A 22,628-nucleotide genomic window follows, 5' to 3' on the forward strand; every position below is an offset into this window, starting at 1 on the left:
GTTGTTAAAATTGCGTATTGAATTGTATAATCGTATGATTCTATGATTCGAAATAACCCTGACGATACAGCTCCCATGGAAAATCGCATTTCAGTAGAATCATACCTGAATCGGTGGAATTGGAATTGTGAGTAGAATTGTAACGATTCTACAATTCTGCCTGGTATGGGTCTTTGTCCTCTTTGGGCTTGAATTGTGAGGCACATTATGTGTTTTTACTGTAAAAGAGGGCCCAAAGTTTTTACATTAAGCCCAAAATCTTGGAATCTAGGGCAAAATTGCTCCCAGAAGCTCTGTTAAACAGTTTCGGTGTTTGATTCTTCAATCAGCAGCAAGGCAGCAACCAGCGAACTCCCCCCTTCAAGCACTCTCGTCTCCCTCTGACTCTCTTCTACTCTAGTCGACTACTCCTGTAAGGCTGTAACAGTTCTGTTTGTGTTCGACGTGCAATTCAGCACTCGCAAGCAGCTCTGTTTGACAGCTGAGGTGTTTGAGACTTTGATCAGCAGCAAGGCAGCAACCAGCGAACCCTTCAAACACTCTCGTCTCTTCCGACTCTCTTCTATTCTAGTTGACTAGTCCTGTAAGGCTTCGATGTGCAGTTCAGCACTCGACAGTCAACTCTTCTGTTGGCACTAAGTTCCGATTGTTCTTTGGTGGTCGACTCCTTTCTTCAGTCCTCTTCTCTTTATCGAACACCTCAGCAGCCAGCAGAGTTAGCACTCTTCTCTCTATTAACTCCTTTCTTCCTCTTCTTTTTGCAGCTGTGCTTATTAAGCTTATACTCGTAAGAGTTGTCATAAAATTCCATATACATTTATTTTAAATATTTTTTAATTAAGCCTATTAATTGACTTATTAATTAATCTTATTATTGACTTATTAATTAAGCTTACAGTCTTAAGAATGTCATAAAATTCCATTTACATTTATTTTAAATATTTTTTTACACTGAAGGTAGAATCTAATGATTCTCGATCGATTCTACAATCCAATCCTGCAGACCCCTCCAACAATCCTACGTAGAATTTCGATTTTGACAACCTTGGGCGATAGAAAGAACTCCATTAACATAAGTATCCTTTAAGGAGACTGGAAGAAAGGGTGGAGGGATTTCCTTGCTGCGCTGCTGGAGCTATTGTCAACCTCGACAAGACATTCCACATTCAGTGTCCAAGCGTCTAGCTGGGTGGAAGGGAGCTCTTTTTTCCTTGGGAGGTAGGATTACTCTAATCTTGGCTTGTGTTTCTAGTATCCTGTTGTATTTCCTGTCTATTTTTAAAATTCCAATGGTGTTGCTAGTAAGATCAATAGGATTATGAGAGATTTTCTTTGGTCAGGGGTTGGGGGTTTTAGGGATCATTTGGTGAGTTGGGAGGTAGTTTTTAGGTCTAAACAGGAGGTTGGGTCTTGGAGGTTTGGTGTCTAAAAACACAACTCTCTTGGCCAAATAGATTTGGTGGTTCCCTTTGGAGGATTCTTCTTTGTGGCATAAAGTTATTAAAAGCAAGTTTAGACTTGACGGGAATGGGTGGGGGATACCAATTGGTTCTATATGTTCTTTGAAAAGCCCGTGGAAAGCTATTTCTCAGTTTTACCCTCTTTATTCTCCATACTAAATTTGTGTTTGGTAAGGGTTGTAGTATTTGTTTTTGGAAAGACCTTTGGTTGGGGAATATTGTCTTGTCCACCTTTTTTCCTCGCCTATTTCGATTGAACTCAGGACAAAATGATTTCATTTCCTCTTTCCTTGTTGATTCGAATGGTCATTTACCTTGGAATTTTCATTTTAGGAGATCTTTGAACGATAGGGAAACAAATGAGTTATCTTCATTATTGGTCCTATTGAATAATTGTTGGGTATTCTCAGAAGCTGATAGCCAATCTTGGCTCTTGGACACCTTGGATTCTTGCAAATCTTTTTGTGAATTCATTGGTGAGCACTAGATTTTCCTCCCCTCTACAAAACTGTTTGGAAGGCCAAAATCCCCCCTAAAATCAAAGCTTTTATTTGGTTTGTTGTGCTTAATAGGATAGATACCAACAACTTGCTGCAGTTTAGGAGGCTTTTAAAGGACCTCTTTCTATATTTATGCATGCTTTGCTTTAATTGCTCAGAATCTTCTCTGAATCTTTTGTTGCATTGTGATTTTGTATAGAAGTTTTGGAACAAGTTATTCAGTTATTTTGGAGAAAGTTGGATTTGTCCAAGGATAGTGGAGGAGTTTTTAGCTGTGTCGTTTGTTGGGTTTGGTAGGAAGAAGGAAGGAAAGGCGCTCTGGATTAGTGCTTTATTTGCAGTATTTTGGGGTTTGTGGAACGTAACTCACGTGTGTTTTTAGGGAAGAAACTAGCATTTTTGTTGGTGGGAGAATTTTCATTTTCTAGCATCTCTATGTTGTGTGGTTAATGGTAATTTCACGGGGACAGTCTTCTCGTATATTCACAGTCTTCTCGTATATTCAACAGGATTGGCTTTGTCTGTTGGCTTCTTAGGATGTGCTGATTTCTTTGGGCTGCTTTTTACATCTTTTGGTATTCTTATTTTGTTTTCCTTGGGGTTTCTCAGACTTAAGGAGGTGTCTCTTCTCCTGATCGTACATTCTTATTTTATCTAATGAATTTTTTTGCTCTAAAAAAAACCGACATTCATCAGTGGTAGGTGGCTTTGCTCCGACTGTGGACGTCTTTTGCTGACATGATCAAAAGAACTCCAGCAACAAGAGTGGATACTAGGAAGGAAATACCCCACAATCAAAGCGATTGGGGAGGTCTTTTGTCAAATACTGATCCTAGTCCCATGACTGGCGAGGATGGGGCCAGAAGGAAAGTTTTCGAATTTGCTGGGGAAGCCTCTATGGGGCTAAGAGGATCGCTTGAATTTTGGCAGGAAACTCAGAGGCCCAAGTCATCTGGGTAGAAAAAAACAAACTTTGTATGGGTTAGTAAATTAAGGGCCCCAATATTGGGAAGGATGGTGTTAAGAATTGAAGCTCAGAACCAATGTAGGCCTGCCTTTAAGATGGAGGAGGGACAACCAGAACAAGCTAAAATGGATGTGTTGGTTGGGCAGAGATCAGAGAACAGCCTGAAACTAGAAGGACCAGTGGCAGGGTGCTCTTTTAAAGAGGCTTATATAATCAACAAAGAACGAGATCTTAATTGCAAACAAGATAATCCTTTAAATGCAGCTCCTACAGAGGCGACAAACATTTTTTTCGAAATGGAAAATGGAAGATTATCTGCTGTATGATTCAGAAGTCATGGGAAGTATATGCAATTTAGAGAAGGAGCTCCTGGTTGATAAGATGAGAGCCTATTTTGAAAAGGAAGGCTTGGATCAATTGTTTGAAAGTTTTGACGGTGATCTTGAAGAGGATAAGGGAGAAAAAGGAGGCAATTTTGGTAGAGAAAGCTTTCTTTTGGATTCGGATCTTGCTTAAGCAGGTATTAATTCTTCTAAGCACAACCGTGACTTGGTTAAAGCTTTAAATAATGAGGGATCTTTGTCTTCCGACCTTGGCCATGGGCTCAATCGTACCTTGCATCTAATTCTGTTTTTTTTTTTTTTTTTCTGTAAATATATATGGAGTTGGAGGAAAATTGATTTTCTTATGCCTTCTCTAGTAACTCTATACCATAGGGAGGATTTTACTAGGGGAGGGCTGTGATTCTAGCTTTAAGGGAGGTGAGAGAGACAACGTAGACTTGCATAAACTCCTTGAGAACATGGGTTTGGAATTGTTAGATCTTGTTGGACACCTGGTTAGGTTTGAGTCCTAAGATATATGAGAGAAGGTGGAAGAAAGTCCAGAAAGTGCTCGAAAATTTCGTGTTGAGTATTAATTATGGGGAAAAGGTTTCGAGAATGGTGGTAAGTGCTTTAGATTATGAAGATGGTTGGAATCTTTGAGGTTTATGGGGCTTGAGGAAAAGAGGAGTTTGATAAAGGAGGTATTGGACAAGAATTCCCCTGATATCATTCTTATCCAGGAAACTAAGCTGGAATAGATTGATGGGTGTGTAGTCAAGACTATGTGGGGGTGGACACTGTATAGATTGGGAATTTGAACCTTTATTTGGCGCTTCAGGGGGTATCCTTGTCATATAGGATTCTCGCTCAATTTCTAAAGTTGAAAGTCTGAAGGGGTTTTTTTCTCTTTCAGTTTCATTCGAAGTGAGAGAGAGGGCAGCACCTTCTGAACCTCTTTGAGGAGTTTCTTTCTTCTTTTTTTTTTTTTTTGGGAAGAACTTTGTTCTATCTTTGGCTTTTGCTCTATTAGGTTGATCTTGGGAGGTGATTTTAACGTGATTAGGTTTCCTAGAGAGGAGGGGAGGGGGTGGAATTACCATGAGTATGCCCAAGTTTAATTCGTTAATTAGGGATTGTAGTTTGAAAAATATCCCTTTGGGAATGCTTCATTCACTTGGTCGGAGGGGGGGCATGAGCAGTAGTTGGTAGGCTGGATAGATTTTATTTTGTAGTGAGTGGGAGGATGAATTCCCCAATCTTTCCCAAATTGCCGTTCCTAGAACTACATATGATCACTTCCCCATTTTTTGGAGTCAAGTAAGGTGTCATAGGGTCCCACCCTTTCAAATTTGAGAATATGTGGTTGAACCATGGGACGTATAAGCCTTTGATTAGGGATTCTTGAGGAGAGGATGCGGAAATAGGTTGACAAGGTTTTAGATTCATGAGGAAATTGAAACAGTTGAAAAAGAAATTGAAAATTTGGAATAAGGTGGAGTTTGGAGACGTTAGAATTTGAAAATCTAAACTGTTTGGCGAGTTAAGAGGTCTTGGGTAAAGAAGAGGAGGTTATCCTTTCGGATAGTGAGGAGGCAAGAAGAGTTTCAATAAAAATGAGTTGGTAGAGGTAATTTTCTAGTAAATGAGGTGTTAGAAGCAAAAAACCAAATTCAAATGGGTTAAAGATGGTGACTTTCAACACATTTCGATGACTCACCTCTACCATGGTGAATCTTTGAACGGCCTCAACATGGATGGCGAACTCAAAATGAGAAATTGGTATTGGGGGATGAGATGTGGGTTAATGATATGTCAATGGTGTTGCCACAAACCTACTTTGTCCTTGGTGAGGTTAGGATTCCTATTTAATTACTACCGATTAATTTGGTCAACTAGCTATTTCTAGTGTCCAAACAATCGACAGTTAAAAGTCTACAAACCAAAGCCCAACTTCAAGAGTACATTTATGTGAAAGGTCCTAGCACCCCCTACGCACTTGTTCTATGAATGGTACCTACAAGGTTTCATATGATCATCGATCCATCGTCATTGTCCTTCATTTTATTGTGATTACCTTGCCATTAAATATTATTTCACCTTGCATTCCCACATTATTCTCATTAGAATCCAAGGCTTCCCTCACCTTAAAAAAAAACTGATGGGAAGTGTTACTGTGCCCCCCCTATGGCATCCATCATCAGATTATTTAGTTAAGATGTCTCTCATATTTTCATTCATCCAAACCATTCAAGATTCAGCTCAAGATTAAAAAAAAAAACAAAAACAAAATGTTTCACCAAAGATTCAATCACATTAGATGCATAACGACTCCGCATATCATTGAAGCAAGTTCACACAGTTCGAACTAGTAAGCACACCTCTAACCAAATAAAACATGATTGCTTTTTCATGTAAATTAATTGAACTTAAGCCCAATTTTAACATTTCATGCTTATGGATGGAGAATTCATGCAAAACAAATACCGAAGTGCACTCAAAATTCACTGTTTGCTGTGTTTTTGCCTTACATACTTAAATTAATGAATGAACAAGGTCCAAAAACACTTCAAAAAAAAAAAATAAAACATATTGGAAATTATTTTGTAAATTTTTGGTAATTTATGGAATTTTTTTGATTCTTCTTACAATTTATAAAGACCAAAAATAAGAGAAAATATACAAAAAATTCACTAAAATATCTTATAAAGGGCTAAAAACCCTAAAAAAGAACTAAACCTTAGGAATAATTCCTCTAAAACTTTAATGTAGCAAACCTTTGAGAATTTAAAAGAAAACCAATTTTGAAATTAAAAGAGTTAAAAAAAAGAAAGTACAAAATAAATAATAAATAAATAAAATAATTTTAAAAAGGGCTCTAAAAAAAGATTTTTTTTTGAGCTATCCTCAATTTTTGAGGAATCTATTGCAATTAAAAACTATTTTTGCCTATTTTTAAAACTAAAAACAGATTTATCAAAATAAGGGTGAAAAAGTTGACCTGTCTACATGGACTGGTTAACTGCTTTGGCACGGCCAACATGCATGCCTCGTCTTCCATCTTCTCCGGTGACTTGCCGAAGAGACACTGAAAACCTAGAGCTTCAAATGCATTTTCCGGCCTCTCCTGATGTCAAAACTGGGCTCCGTCAACGTTGTTGGACTCCTCTTGTGGTGGGGATTCATCTCCAATCCTCAGTGGTCAGAAATCTACAAAAAACAGAGGGCTCTTAAACGTGGCTGCCCATCACCAGTGACCATGGTGGCAGCTGGATTTTCTGCTCTTTTTGGGTTTTTCTATTGCCTAGAGGCATATTTGGGGTCCTTTAACCATGCTAAAATCCTTTGGACCACCTAAAACCTACCATGCACGTTCAAACTACCTCAACTCTCTCTCTCTCTCTCTCTCTCTCTCTCTCTCTCTCTCTTTTTGGGCTATTCTTGATCCTCTCTAGTCTAAAACCCGCCTCATTTGATCATGGTTGGGATCTATAGTCCTAAAACTAGCCAACTAGTTGATGATTTGTTCAAGAACACATGGAAACACCCAAACATGATAAAATTAAGGCCTTTTGATTTAAAATGCCCTAAAAAATTCAACCTTTAACGTGTTATAATGCAGAAAATTTTGAATCTTTAATTCTCATACCAAGAACACTATGAAAGCAATAATTTGGACGTACACAAAAAGGGTTATTGCATTTTAAATATTCATGCATGCTCACCTCATGATTCATGCAAAAATAAGAAGATTTGAAGTTGACCTTGTTCCTTTTGCTTTGATTCTTCCAAACCCAAGGTAGCTTTGTGTTTTCCTCCGGCTTGAATCTCCTATCTTCAAGATTCAAGCTTTCTTTTCCAATCTTATTCTCTTGCTCTCTTTCTTTTCCTTTCTTCTCTTTCTCTCCTCCTCTCTTGCTCTCCTTCTCTTCTCTCTTGGAGTGAACGTACACTCCACTTTAGAATTCAACGCATGCCCCCTTTTGTGCTCAACATATCCCCCTCTAGCAAGGGCTGTAGCTTCCTTCTTATAAAAAAGGAAAGGAGCTTGCCCTAACTTATCAATTCCAAAATGCCCTTTTAGAACAAAGGAAACCTCTTCCTTGTCATGAATGGGCTTTTGGCAACAAGAATTAGCTCCTCCAAGGGTAGAAGCTTATCCTTATCTAGGATAACTCCTAATTAAAGCTCAATTAAGTCTTTAAAAGATCAGTTGAAGACCCAAAGTTGAATTATACCAAGAATAGTTTGGGGCAAAAGCAGAGAGACTTCCATTAGACTTTCCTATTCTCCAATTAATTTCAATCCAGAAAAATTAAGTGTTTACAATGACTATAATTCCTCTTTTTTTCCATAGGCTAGCTAATGGGAACAAAAGTAAAAACCTGATTGGGGAGTTGGATATGAGGGATGTGAGGGTTACTAATTTATTAGTGTTTGATTGCATCTATCACCATTGAATGTTTTTTTTTGTAATTTGTACTTTGAGAAGAACCACAATAGGCTGATGATTTAGGGGTTAGATTGGGATCCTATTAACGATGATGAGATGCACTGGTTAGAGAGAACATTTGATGAGGAGGAAGTCAGAGAGGTGGTCTTGGGGATGGATAGAGATAAGGCATTGGGCTTGGATGGTTTTAATATTGCTTTCTTCCAAGATTGTTGGGAGATTGTTAAGGGCAATTCTTTTAAACTGTTCACTTATTTTTTTATGGGCATGGAATTCTGAGTAAGTGTATCAATTCCTCTTCTATAGCCTTTGATGCCAAAAAAAGATAGATCTTCCAAGGTTATGGATTTTAGACCTATTTGTCTTATCTCTAGAGTGTATAAGATTATTACTAAAATGTTAGCTAATAGGTTGAGTGCAGTGCTCAATGAAACTATTTCAAGTGCTTATAGATTCTACTGCCTTTGATGCCAAAAAAAGATAGATCTTCCAAGGTTGTGGATTTTAGACCTATTTGTCTCATCACTGGAGTGTATAAGATTATTACTAAAAGGTTAGCTAATAGGTTGAGTGCGGTGCTCAATGAAACTATTTCAAGTGCTTATAGTGCATTTGTAGGGTGGGGGGATGGGACAAATAGTGGACACTTTTTTGGTGGCCAATGAGGTGGAGGATGCTTATAGGAAAAAGAAGAGGGGGTTCATTTTCAAATTAGATTTTTGAGAAAGCTTAAGATGGAGTGGACTGGAGCTTCCAAGATAAGGTCTTTGTGAAAAGAGTTTTGGTGAGCGTTGGCACAGGTGGATTAAGGACTATTTGTCTAATGTGTTGTTCTTAGTTGTGAACCCAAATCTTGGTTTATTGCTTCGAAAGGCATTAGACAAGGATATCTGTTATCTCCCTTTTTGTTTGTCCTTGCAACTGATATCTTGAGTTGGATGGCGGATAGGGTGGCTGATAGGGGTTGGTGAAACAGTTAGGTATGGGGAGGGAGGGAGGTAGGTGGTGGTTTCTCATCTTCAATTTGCTGATGATACCATTTTCTTTCTTGAAGATCATAAGCCTTCACTTAGGAGAATTTTTGGGTATTCGTCAAGTTTTTGAGAGAGTTTCTAGGCTGAAAATTAATATAGGGAAGAGTGAGTCAACAACCTTAAATGTACCAATCAAGAGAACTAGTGATTGGGCTATAGACACGTGGGGTGTGGTCTATTGGGTTGACCCTTGACTTATTTAGGGGTTCTTTGATAGGGACCTAGAGTGGCGGATCTCTAGAATCCGGTAGTGGAAAAGGTGACGAAGAGATTAGATGGTTGGAAGGGGGCCTTTTTCTCTCTTGGGGGCACTTATTCAGACCTGTCATTCTTGCATTCCGCTGTAGTTTATGTTTGTTTTTGAGATTCCAGTGGGGATTGCTAGTAAGCTTGAGAGAATCGTAAGACTTGGTAATTTGGTGTCTAAAAACACTGTTCTTTGAGCTAAATGATTATGGCATTCCCCTTTAGAAGATAATTCCCTGTGGTATAGAGTTTTATGAACTAAGTTGAGTTGGATAAGAATGGGTGGGATGCCAATGTTGGTTAGTGATGTTCCTTGGGGGGTCTGTGGAAGTCTGTTTCCAAGATTTAGTCTATTTTCACCCCTTACACTAAATTTGAGGTGGGGAGGGCTTCTGGATTCCTTTTTGGGAAGACCCATGGCTTGGGGATATTCCTTTCTCCACTTCTTTTTCCTCGCCTTTTTAGATTGTGTTCTGAGCTGAATAGAGTTATTTCTTTTTTTGTTGACAATCTAAGTAGCTCTTTGGTCTCTTGGAATCTCCATCTCAGAAGATCTCTAAACAATAGGGAGATTCTGGAGTTGTCTTGTTGTCATTATTGAATAATTGCGACTTATCTTTGGAAAGGATGTTTGTTCTTGGTCTTTGGATGAATCAAGGGTGTTTACTTGTGAATCATTCGATGAATTCTTGGCCTAATCCAATTCTCCTTTTCCTCTCTATCCTATTGGAAGGTCAAAGTTTCCCCAAATATAAAAGCTTTTACTTGGTTGGTTGTGCTTAACAAAATTAATACCAATTACTTGTGGCAGATATGGAGACTTTTGAAGGCTCTCTCTCCAGATGTTTGCATGCTCTATTATAGGAATTCTGAGGCAGCATCCTATCTCTTTTTACATATAGGAAAGAGAGTGAACAACATGTTTGGTTTTATGGAAGAAAGTTGGGTTTGCCCAATTTTAGTGTGAATGACTTGTTAGCCGTCTCATTCACTGGCTTTGGAAGAAGGAAGGATAGGGCAGCACTGTGGAAGAGTGGGAAATTTGCAGTGTATATGGCTGGATCGTAGCACATGGATATTTTCTGGGAAGAAGTTAGACTGGCCACTGGTGTGGGAAAAGATTCTGTATTAGCTTCTTTTTGGTGTGGTGGGTTTGGAATTTTTAGGGAAGCTGTTTTTCAGGATTTAAATAGGGATTGGAGAAACAGGTTGGTTTAGATTTGTGTTGTTTTTAATTTTCTCTATTTTTTTTTTTCCTGGTTTGAACCAGATTTTCTTCGGGAGATATCTTATTCTCCTTCCTTGTAACTTCCTTCCCTATTAATGAAATTTCTTTTTCTATAAACTTTTTTTATTCAATTATCAAATAGTTTAGTCTGTTGTTGCACTTTTTTTTTTGTTTATTAAATTTAATGTAAGTTTCCTATTGCAAATAAATCACAAAGTTAAAACTGTTTACAAAAATGACTCATTTCTCTCTTCACTTTTATGCTTGAGGAACCTATGGAACTAATCCAATTTTCAAATATTATAGGTAAATATAATCTAATTAGTATTGCATGCCCTTTGAAAGCACATATGAACATCCTTCCTTAGGTGTCTTATTGCACTATGAATGCATCAGTATTGACAATTTTTTTTCTGAGTTTTTGCCTAATTGATTGGCTTAAAAGTTACAACTGGTGTATTTGTATGCATACTGATGGCTAATGGTATAATGTTTTATAGGACTCTGATGGAGATTTGCTTCCATTTGTATTGGACGCACTGAATGAGGTATGGATATCTGTTGAATTGATTAGTAAGGACTTTTCGTTAACTGCCTCTATTGGTGCTCTTTCTGTTTCCACAGGCATGGTGTCTGCAAGTCAATGGTCATGTTATATTGTCTTGAGGGTGATTTATTTAAATATATTTTTTAAAGCATACAATTATTTGCTGCATTGATATTGTCTCATCTGATGCGTTTTTGAAATGCTGCATTACAATTTTTTTGTATTGGAAGATGATACATCAAATATGTCTCATCTCTTTTAATATGTACAGATAGCTTTCCACCCAAAATTCCTAGCTTCTCGAGTAGAAAAAGAAAGGCGGGCTATACTGTCAGAATTACAGATGATGAACACCATTGAGTACCGTGTCGATTGCCAGGTTGTTGGGAATAACAGTCTTCATAGAAAAATACATTTAATTATTATTATTAATTTTGGTTAGTCATTGCATTCTCATTGCTGGTAATATCTTACCTTCTATGTTTTTTTTATGAGTGCAGTTGCTACAGTATTTGCATTCTGAAAATAAGCTGAGTAAAAGGTTTCCAATTGGATTAGAAGAGCAAATTAAGAAGTGGGATGTAGATAAAATCAGGAAGTTTCATGAGCGTTGGTACTTCCCTGCAAATGCGACTTTGTACATTGTGGGGAATATTGATAACATTTCAAAGACAGTTCATCAGATTGAAGTATGCAGAAAATACACTTAATTTATCTATTTCATATATTTGGCATGTGTATGTCTAATTTATCTATTTCATATATTTGGCATGTGTATGTCTAATTTATCTATTTCATATATTTGCATGTGTATGTCTAGCTTTGAAATTCTGTTATAGGATTAATTTACATAGCCAGTATCATGCAGGCTGTCTTTGGGCAAACTGCGACAGAAAATGAGACTGTTGCTGCGCCAAGCCCTAATGCATTTGGAGCAATGACCAGCTTTCTTGTTCCTAAGCTCTCACTTGGGCTGGTGGGAAGTTTATCTCAGGAAAAATCATCTATTTCTGTGGATCAATCTAAAATAATTAAAAAGGAGAGGCATGCTATTCGTCCCCCTGTTGAGCATAATTGGTCCATCCCTGGACACAATGAGGGTGTCAAATCTCCGCATATATTTCAACATGAATTGCTACAGAATTTCTCAATTAACATGTTCTGCAAGGTATCATGGGAGCTTAGTTAATTTTTATTTGTCTGTTACTAAATTAAGGAGGCATTCGTTTTTTGTGAAAACCTTTATTTTTTGTTGTATTTCTGAATTCCTTGCTGTTTGTTAATGATTCCGTAGTCTGCTTACAAAGTTCTAGCTTCTCAACAAAATTATGCACAAAAGAATCATTTTACTTATGATCATATTTTTAGCAGTGGCATCCAGTGATAATGACTTACAACCCAACATGTTTTGAATCCAAATGCTGAGCTTATAAGATCATGAGTGATCTCCCTATTTATGGTATGTGATTGCCTGTGACTCCGTTTGAAATCCTATGGAAGCACTGTACCCAGGAAACAATTAGTTTTGCGAAAATTGCCCTTTTAAGTGCAAGTAATGAACCAAAGGAGAATGAACATTTAGAAGATGTTTATAGGCGTATGTTCCATAATATAACCAAAAGAAGATTGCCCAGTGTCGGTGGAGTGAATGTTGTCTATTTCTTTTGAGGGTTTTGGAAGTAAGGAGAGGGCTGCACTTTGGAAATGCGGTATTGTCATAGTGTTGGGGGGGATTATGCTTGGAGTGTAATGCAAGGATATTTTCAGGGAAACAATTGAATTGGCAGCTGGTAAGGGAGAAGATTCTATATTGTCCTAAATCTATTTACTCATAGCCATTCCCGAGCCCGGATAAAGGAGCAGGGTTGCATTAGATAGCTGACAGCCAGCATAAAACTTGTAATATCTTTCTTAACATTAATCCTTACCAAAATTTCACTGGTGCGTCCCCTACAAGCGACACGTTGCACTTATACTAGGACTGCTGCCTGCTGCCTGCTGCTGATTGAACACTAGTCACCAGATGGACGGCTTTCCAGTGGTGGAACAAAAGAGAAATTCAGGTGTTGGGCTGCTAAACTTCAAAGAGGAGTAGGGGACTGAGGTGTCAAACTCCAGGGAAGTAAGGTGCAGATCCTGCTGAATCTGCTCATAGATGGGAGGCTGGGAGTTGTTTTGCCTCAATTTTTTAAGACTTTGGGCCAAACGTAAAACTTTTGGGGCCTTCAGAGTTAGAACCAATAAAAATTTGTATTGGGCCTTACTATTAAAGCCCCCCCTCGCAAAAAAAAAAAAGAAAACAAAACCAATCCAGGTAACAAAGAAGGATTGATACGATGCTTCTTATGATTCTATGATTCTGATTCTATTATTTTACCGATTCTTTTTTGATTCTACTTGATTCTGATTTTTGTTGCGACTTGGTTCGTTTGGGTGAATCTGAACCGCATAATAGTATTCTATGATCTGGATCGTGATTGTAATAGCTATGGAGGCAAGAAAAAATACGAAAGAGGCAATTAGTTAAGCTAAACATAGAGCTTATGATACTTTATATACTATACTAGATACTAAAGAAGGAGAAAGAGACATTTATAAACCTGTCAGAGCTGGAGAAAGAAAATGCAAATATTTAGTTGATGTAAAATGTGAAGGGACAAAAAATGATATTATCTTAACTAAAGAAGACGACATAAAAGAGAGAGGTGGCAGAAATACTTCAATAAGTTATTTAGTGAAAACCAAGCTAAAAGCTTGAACTTGGAAGCAACAAATGGGGAAAAGACTAAAAACAAAGAGATGTATTTGCAAAATTAGAGTTGTTGAAGTTAAGTTGGCTTTAAAAAATGATGAAAAGCAGGAAATCTATAGGAATGGATAACATGCCAATTGAAGTTTTTGGAAATGTTTAGGGAATAAAGGAAGTATATGGTTAACTAATCTGTTTTGACGCTATTATAAAAACCTATAAAATGTTGGAGAAATGGAGGAAAACATGTTAATACCTTTATATAAACACGAAGGCAGTATTCAAAATTGTAATTACTATTGCGGAATTAAGATTATTAATCATATAATGAATCTGTGAGAAAGGGTAATTGAACAAAGAATAGTACTAGAAAAGAGGGTTTTAAAGAATCAAATTTGTTTTATGCCTAGGAGGTCGACAACAGAAACTGTTTATCTTTCAAGAAGATAAATGGGAAATTTTAGGTTAAAGAAGAGGGACTTGCATATGGTTTTTATTGGCCTAGGAAAAGCATATGATAGAGTACTTAAGGAAGTTCTTTGGTGGGGTTTAGAATATGACAAGTTTGCGGTCAATATACTGAAGTCATTAAGGTGTACATCAAGGTTCTACTTTGAACCCGTGTATTTTTTGCTTTAGTCATTGATGAACTAACTAGGAATATCCAAAATGAGATCTCTTGGTGTATGTTGTTTGCAGATCATATTGTCTAGTTGTCTTGATTGATGGAAGTAGGAGAGGGGTGGAATCTAAGTTTGAACTTTGGAGAACCACTTTAGAGTCTAAAGGTTTTAGGATAAGTAGAAATAAGACATAATATATGTATTGTAATTTTGGTAACGTAAGGAGTATTGGAGATAAGGCTAAACTTGATATTCAAGAAATTAATAGCACTAATAGATTTCATATTCTTGGATTTATCATGCAAGCGAAAGCAGAAACTGAAAAGGATGTGATACATATAGTTAAAGCAGGATGAGTGAAATGGAGGAGTGTGTCAAGTGTGTTGTGTGATCGTTGAATACCATTAAATTAAAAGGAAAGTTATATAAGACAGCTATAAGACCAACCATGCTGTATGGATTAGACTGTTGGGCAATTAACAAATAACGTATACAAAAAGTAAAAATTGTTGAAAAGCGAATGTTAAGGTGGATGAGTGGTATAACATTAAAAGGTAAATTAAGTAACGGAAGTTGAAGGCAAGATACGGAAGGGGCCACTTAGATGGTTTGGGCATTTGAAACATAGGCTAAGTAGTACACTGGTGAGATGGAGTGAGTTAACTGCTCTTAAGCTAGCGGAGGAAATTATCCTTGATTGGGTGAACTGGCAGAAAATGATTCATGTAATTGACCCCACCTAGTGGGACTCGGGGCTCGTTGTTGTTGTTATTGTTGTTGTAGGTAGCCTTCCTAAAATTCTAACGTATAAAATCTAGTAACTAATCATGTCACTGTTTACAGTAGTGAGTTGAGGCCTGCTATCCTAACCCTGTACAAGTAAAAAGAAAAAAAAAAAAAAATCTTTTTATACCTTTCATTATTTGTGGCGTCTTATTTTACGCTCTTTATTTTTATTTTTATTTTTATTTTTATTTTTATTTTTTTTATATGTATTTGTTTATAACTCCTTTTATGATTTGGTTTTAGTGTAAATGTTAACCTTTGACAAGTGGGATCATATGGAGGCTACAATTTAATGGTTATCAATTGTGATATTTTCTGCAGATTCCTGTGAACCAAGTTCAAACATACAGTGACTTGCGAAATGTTCTAATGAAGAGAATATTTCTATCTGCTTTGCACTTTCGGATTAATACAAGATACAAGGTGTATTGCTATTGCCATAAATATATTTTCAGTTTTGTCATGAGTAGAGTTGATTTGATTGTTGCAAGTCATGTTTAGTTGTTCTTGAAATGAGATTGTTTATTGCTATGGCAATCCTCCCTTTTTAACTGGTTGTGGACCCATATGAAGCATGGAATAAATTAACTCAAAAATAGATGAAGCATGGAAATATGGTGATCAGATTTCTTTTGTTTTTCAAGGTTTCATTTGTTAGTAACCTTAGAAATTTAAAATGTATCACATTTAATTTTTTTTAGCTAAAATTAAATGTGATGAAGCATTAAAATATGAGCTGTGCCGCTGCCTGGTTCCATTCTTTTAGTTTTTTTTTAGGGGGAGGGGGAGTGTGTGCCGCTGCCTGATCTTGTTAGGGATTAGCATATTGTAATTTTTTGGTTATTTTATTTTATTTTTTTAAATTTATTTTGATCTTTGTAGGACATCTTGTTGTACCCTCTTGGATGATTGTTAATATATTTTTTCTCATCCAAAAATATATGACGTTTGACTGAGACTAAGCTACACTGGCATATAGTGCACCAGTGAGAAAGAGTGAGTTAGTTACTGTGGGGGGCAGTAGAAGGAGTAGGGGTAGACCTAAAATAACTTCGGAGGAGATAGTGAGTAAGGAGTTAATATCCTTGAATTTGTCAAAAGAAATGGTCTATGATCACATAAATTGGTGGAAAATGATTCATATAACCAACCCTACCTAGTGGGACCATGGTTTTAAATTGCAGTAGTGGGTAGCGTAACGTGACAGTAACAGGTGTAATGGGAAGCGGGAGTAGCGGATGTTACATAATGGGAAGCGGGTGTAACGGCCGTGAATTTTTTTGAAGCATGCACAACCTTGTGCATATTAGTATACTTGCATGTTTTAAGCTTTTAGCCCGCTTTAGAAAGAGTTTTAGGGTATTTTGGATCCTTTAGTTTGAGTAACTAAGTTATATGGTAAGGGCAACAAGTTTACATTTGTTTTAAACCACCATTGATAGAAAAATTATGTGTGTGCATATTTATACTTCTTATTGTTCTTATCTGCGATAAATTCTTATGTGTGCTAAATTAATTAATAAAAAAAATACATTATACACTCCATTAATCTATTAGACATATAAGACATGCGAATAATACAAATAAAAATAGCTAGAAAAGAAAGAAGATATATAACATAAATATCACATTACTAATATTACCAAAATAAAATATTTTCCTAACAAGTTAGTATTTTTAAATTGTTAATTAATGCATCTGTTATGAGTATTTAAAGAAATGGTAAATTTTGTATCATTGCCATCCTCATTATAATCTTTTTCCCCTCTCGCCACATGGTATATGATTTATGAAACAAAGGGAAAAAGTGAGAAGAAAAAGTAAAAAATGAAATAATTTTTTTGGTGTAACATTGTTGCGGTTACGTAACGACCGTAGTGGCCTTTGCGTAACGGTCGCAGTCCGTAACAGCCGCTACAACCGTGATTTTTCTTCCTAGCGATTTCGCGGTTTGTAACGGTATCGGTAACCCAAAAAACCGTTACGTAATGGTCGCGAACATTATTTAAAACCATGAGTGGGACTTAAGGCTTGGTTTTGTTGTTGTTGTTGACTGAGACTAAACTTTAAATAAGTTTTTTCTAAAAAAATATGCATAAAAAATTATTTAAAGACAGCTGGCATTTTCCTTCATATACATGAACAAATATTCAGAAAATAATATATGATTAGTGAACTCATACAAATGATATGTCCTTGATCAAATACTCGCATCATTTTGATATCAGTATATGGAGTATATACTGTCTAATCATTTTTATGTCAGTTTAACTTCTTTTCAGAAAATATTCATGCATACGCTCCAACCATAAACACCGTATGACTACAAAGCTGCCTACTTCCACAAAGCTGCCCTCTTCTTCCTTCTTCCAAAACATGCAAAGGAGATGGCTAAAAAATCTTCCACTGAAGAAATACAAACCCAACTCTCTTCCATGATACCAAACAGTTTGTTCCAAATCTTCCAAGCAAATTCGCAATGCAAAAGAAGCTGGGATGCTGTCTTAGAATTCCTATAATGAAGCATGCAAACATCTAGAAAAGAGAGCCTTCAAAGGTCTTCTATTCTGCTGGAAGTTATTGGTATTAATTTTTCTAAGCACAACAAACCATGTAAAAGCTTTGATTTTAGGGGTTACTTTGACCTTCCAAATAACAGGATAGAAAGGAAAAGAAGAGTTGAACTAGGTGAAGAATTCAAAGAATGATTTGCAATAAACACCCCCGATTGATCCAAAGACCAAGAACAAGCATCCCTTCCCAAGGACAGGTTGTAGTTATTCAATAAGGACGACAGTGATGACAGCTCCGCAATCTCCCTACCATTGAGAGATCTCCTAAACCTAGAGTGGAGATTCCAAGAAACCAAAGAGCTACTCAAATTGCAAACAAAGAATGAAGTTACTCTATTCAGCTAAGATTTCAATCTAAAAAACAAGGGAAAGTAGTGGAAAAGAAGCACTCCCAAGCCATGGGTCTTTCCAAAAACAAATTCGGGAACCCCTCCCCACCTCAATTTTAGTGTGAGGAGTGAATAGAATAAATCTAAGAAATATACCTTTATGGACTCCCCAAAGAACATGTCAAAGTAGCATTAGTGTCCCACCCCTTCTCATCCAACCCAAACTTACTTCATATAACTCTATGCCACAAGGAAGTTTCTTCTAAGGGGAAACACCATAACCATTTAGCTAAAAGGGTGATGTTTTTAGACACCAAATTACCAAGACTCTGCCTCCCGTCCTTTTTAGACCTATAAAGCTCTACCTAGTCCACTAAATGGTCCCTACGACTCCCTACACCAGACCACAAGAAATCTCATGATTCTCTCAAGCTTACTAGCAATCTCCATTGGAATCTTAAAAACAGAAAAGAAATACAACAGAATGCTAGAAAGACAGGCCTATATAAGCGTTATTCTACCCCCAAAAGAGAAAAGGACCCCCTTCCAACTATCTAATCATTTTGATGTCAGAAAATATCTGTACATAGAGTATATTGAAATTTAGTCATATTGTCAAAACAATAATTATTTTGCAACAAAGATGCATACAAATCAGAAGATGTATTTAGAACTTTAACGTTTCTTGCTCTAGCAATTTTCTATTAATATATTTTTTCATGTAAAACATTTTTTTTTTCTGCTGAAAGAATTGAAATTGTGATTCAAAAAATGAAAAAAAAACTGGGAATTTTTTTTTAGTTTTCGCTCATTTTCCTTAATTTTCTCAATAACCAAACACATAACAACAGATGAAAAATTAAAATAAAAAGATTACCAACAAATTGACTTATCTAATGTATTTTGGATTGACTTCTAGAGGTAATCTTGAACAAAATTACTAGGACACTCTCCTCTCATCTTTATCTTTGTGCATCTATTCAAAATGATTGAATGATTCAAAAACACACTATAACTCCAAAATGGAAGCACAATTCTACAGTATTTGATTTTATAGCAAAGATTATACCTTTGTGGCAACCTTGGATAAAATATGGCTTGGGACATTTAACAAGTACTAGGGCTTCAAATTTCCTATTTAGAGAAAGAGAGAGGATGATTTGGTTGGGCAATACAACAAGCATTAGCAACGGGGAGGAAGACAAAGTGATGGGCTGTTCAACTAACAAAGAGACAAAGGATTAGCTTATTCATTTGACCTAATAATCGAAAGCAATCATTTAGGAAGAACAAAAGGCATGGGGAGAAACAAGAGGCATAGAATAAAATAGATTGTTTTGGAGAAAATATCCTTCTCAGCTCTTACAATTGACACATGGCACAGCAATGACTTATTCTCAATCCACTTCTCAATTCCTTACTGTGTTTTTTTATTTTGTGCTGTCGCACTGTGTTAAATATTTTGCAGATGTGGAAACTTCTTATCAGAGTCACTTGTCAGGCTGAAACTTATATATATATATATATAAGTTGCCTGCAGTAGAGTGAGCGGCAGTCTTCAACCTATATTTTACTCACTGTTATATCCTTTCATGCACTTCTGTTTAATAAATCATTAGTGTTGCCTTTGGCTTTTCTCTGAAACATCCTTGGATGCTTTAAAAGATCAATGTTTTGCTTGCCAAGATAATTGTTGCCCATCTTTTGTGAACTTATCCAGGTTGATAAATAGATTTGTGTTTCCATTGGTTTCTTTCAGAGAGAATGCTAACTTTTGCATTTTTGGCATTACATGGTACCAAGTTATGCCCATCTTTCTGAATTTGACCATGTCTCTTCGTACACCTCAACCAGCAGTTCAATTATTTGGAACTTCTTAACTGATCTAATGCTTGGAATGCAGCTATCGGCTTGTTAATTGTTTGATGCCTGTGTGCGTGTGCATGTACGAGAGAGTTTACTTGTTGTAGAGGATTGTGGCATTTGTTACTTGTATGTATTCTCTTAAGGATTAATCACTAACTAAAGAAAAAATCAGAGTTCAGATCCTCCATTTACTTCAATTGAATTGGATCATAGTGATTCTGGAAGGGAAGGCTGCACCGTCACTACTCTCACAGTGACCGCAGAGCCTAAGAACTGGCAAAGTGCAATTAAAGTTGCTGTTCATGAGGTTGGTTTGTTTGTTTTTTTTTTTTTTTCCTGTTTCACTCTGCCTTTACCAACACATGTTACATGTGAAGTTCTTAATTGGATAGGATGTTTTTGTTATCTAGCATGTTGTGTTTGATTCAGGTTCGAAGGCTTAAAGAGTTCGGTGTTACCAAGGGTGAATTAGCTCGCTATATGGATGCGCTACTAAAAGATAGTGAACAGTTGGCAGCTATGATTGAAAATGTGTCATCTGTGGATAATTTGGATTTTATTATGGAAAGCGATGCCCTAGGCCATATGGTGATGGATCAAAGACAGGGACATGAGAGTTTAGTTGCTGTCGCTGGAACAGTGACTCTTGAAGAAGTAATTTTTGTTCTTGTTTAGATTTGAAAAATTATCAAAAGTTCTACTGTATTTGTGTTCTACATTTTCAGTTTTTCATTTTGAATTGGCAGTATCTTTATTCCTTGGTCATGGGTTATTCTCTAATATGCTCATGATTGTTAAGAGGTCCCAATTTTGTATCAATTGCATCTTATTTTTTTTAAAATACTAACTTTCATGAATATTGAATGCCACAATTGACTGCTCATTAGTTTTTCCAGGATTGGAAAAATCTATACTGTTCTCGACAAAATACATGGATTTGTTTTTCAATGATACTGGTGAATTTGATGACATGCACGATTACTACCTTTTTATTAGTTTTCTCCAGAGGATTTTTCTCCCACATTTCTTTTGTAAATATTTATAGGATTGTTTTCCAATGTTGATGCTAAAGGGTACTGGATCAACAACTCACTTTTAACTATCAGATCTGTTGACTTCTTCATCTGGGCATGGTATTTGGTAGATCTGTATTTTGTAAACTGTAGCCAATATTTCCTATAATTTTTAATATTTTGGGTTGTAGGTCAATTCTACGGGAGCAAAAGTGTTGGAATTTATCTCTGATTTTGGAAAAACTACGGCACCTCTTCCCGCAGCAATTGTTGCTTGTGTTCCAAAGAAAGTGCATATTGATGGTGCGAGTGAAACAGAGTTCAAAATATTGCCAAGTGAGATTACTGCTGCAATAAAATCTGGCTTGGAGGAACCGATTTTTCCTGAGCCTGAGGTGTTGAGACCTTTTCTGCTTTCTCCTTGAACATTTATTACTTGGTATTTATATAAACTCATCTAATGGAAGTAGAAATGGTCACTGATATTATGCTTCGTTGCACAGCTTGAGGTGCCAAAAGAATTAATACCTTCATCTCAGCTGCAAGAATTGAAGCTGCAGTGCAAGCCTTTCTTTGTTCCTCTAAATTCAGAATTAAATGTCTCCAAAGTTTATGACCATGAAACAGGAATCACTCAGCGCCGTCTTTCAAATGGAATTCCTGTTAACTACAAGGTATGTCTAATTGTGCCTGCGTTATGCTGTCTACAGTGCAAGAATATTAAAATTCTGAGGTGTATTTTTCCTGAATGAGGCATTTTTGTTTCAAATTTTCACTTCCCCAGGGAAAAAAGAAAAAGATATTTTGTTCATCTTTATATATAATGAATGAAGTATGATAGTAGAAATGATGAAAATTTGTTTAAGACATCTAATTGCTGATAAAAGGGGAGCCTTATACGCAAACCTCCCCCCTATGGGGGTCTAGGGAAGGGGTGGAAGACGATGGGTCTGTGGTACCCAAATTTATCTTGCATTTTCAAGAGGCTGTTTTCATGCCTCGAACCTGTGACCATGGTCTTAAATTTCCACGAAATTGTCAAAATTTTTGTCAAAATTTATGGTCTATCACCCTCAAATCAAAATGGCAGTCGATTTCCGTCTTGCTGATTTCCATCCAAATTTCAATGAGTCATCCGAAATTTCTCAAAATCTAGAAATTTTAGCGAAACTTGTCAAAATTTTAACTATACAATGAAATTTCCTTGAAATTCAAAAGAGTTTCAGAAGTGAAGTGAAATTTCTCTTGTAATTCGATTTTTATATAGAAACAAAAGATTATTATGAGGGCTTTTGAAATTATATGAAAAACAAAACTTACAACAACCTTTTATTTAGCTATCCATCTCTAAATTATCATTATTTGTATAATAAATAATATTTAAATGATTTATGAATTTCATTTGTATTAATTGAACATGTTTAATGCACATTATCTTGCAAATATGTTTGATACAGATTATGTTACCAATTTTCCTCCTCATATAGAATATAGATGTATTTAACTTGTAATATTAGTCCTAAACTTACATTATTATGTTTATTAACCATTTGTAAGTTTTCATAAAAAAATTCCATGCTTTACTACTAATTTCCATTATTTTTTCAAATCAACATCAAAATTGAAATTTCCGTACTTTTGGAGCTTTGAAATTTGAGTCGAAATCGGAATTTAAGATCTTTCCCATTACGTCCAAGTCACATGGCGACAACCAAGGTATTAAAATTCGATTTCAACTCAAATTTCGAAGCTCCAAAAGTACAAAAATTTCAATTTCATTGTTAATTTTGATTTCAATTTGGAAAAATAATGGAAATCAGTAGTAAAGCATGCAATTGTTTTATGAAGCTTTGGAAATGATTAATAGACATAATAATGCAAGTTTTAGGACTAATATATGACAAGTAAATGCATCTACGCTGTGTATGAGG

General features: G+C 36.1%; 1 protein-coding gene across 5 annotated transcripts in view; it reads left to right on the forward strand.

Annotated features, from left to right (window-relative positions):
• The window catches only part of LOC131162992 (stromal processing peptidase, chloroplastic), a 94,923-nt gene that overhangs the window by 40,563 nt on the left and 31,732 nt on the right, over positions 1–22,628 (forward strand). For all 5 annotated transcript variants that reach the window (XR_009138893.1, XR_009138890.1, XR_009138891.1 and 2 more), the window contains exons 5-13: positions 10,712–10,759; positions 11,030–11,137; positions 11,259–11,447; positions 11,627–11,926; positions 15,238–15,339; positions 19,857–19,991; positions 20,114–20,338; positions 20,889–21,092; positions 21,201–21,371. Coding sequence is in view for 1 of the 5 variants with exons in the window: in XM_058119653.1 (XP_057975636.1) it covers positions 10,712–10,759; positions 11,030–11,137; positions 11,259–11,447; positions 11,627–11,926; positions 15,238–15,339; positions 19,857–19,991; positions 20,114–20,338; positions 20,889–21,092; positions 21,201–21,371 (1,482 nt within the window). In the remaining 4 variants the exon portion in view is untranslated. The remainder of the gene's footprint in view (positions 1–10,711; positions 10,760–11,029; positions 11,138–11,258; positions 11,448–11,626; positions 11,927–15,237; positions 15,340–19,856; positions 19,992–20,113; positions 20,339–20,888; positions 21,093–21,200; positions 21,372–22,628) is intronic.

This window comes from Malania oleifera, chromosome 8 (genome assembly GCF_029873635.1).
Source record: "Malania oleifera isolate guangnan ecotype guangnan chromosome 8, ASM2987363v1, whole genome shotgun sequence".
NCBI lineage: Eukaryota > Viridiplantae > Streptophyta > Magnoliopsida > Santalales > Ximeniaceae > Malania > Malania oleifera.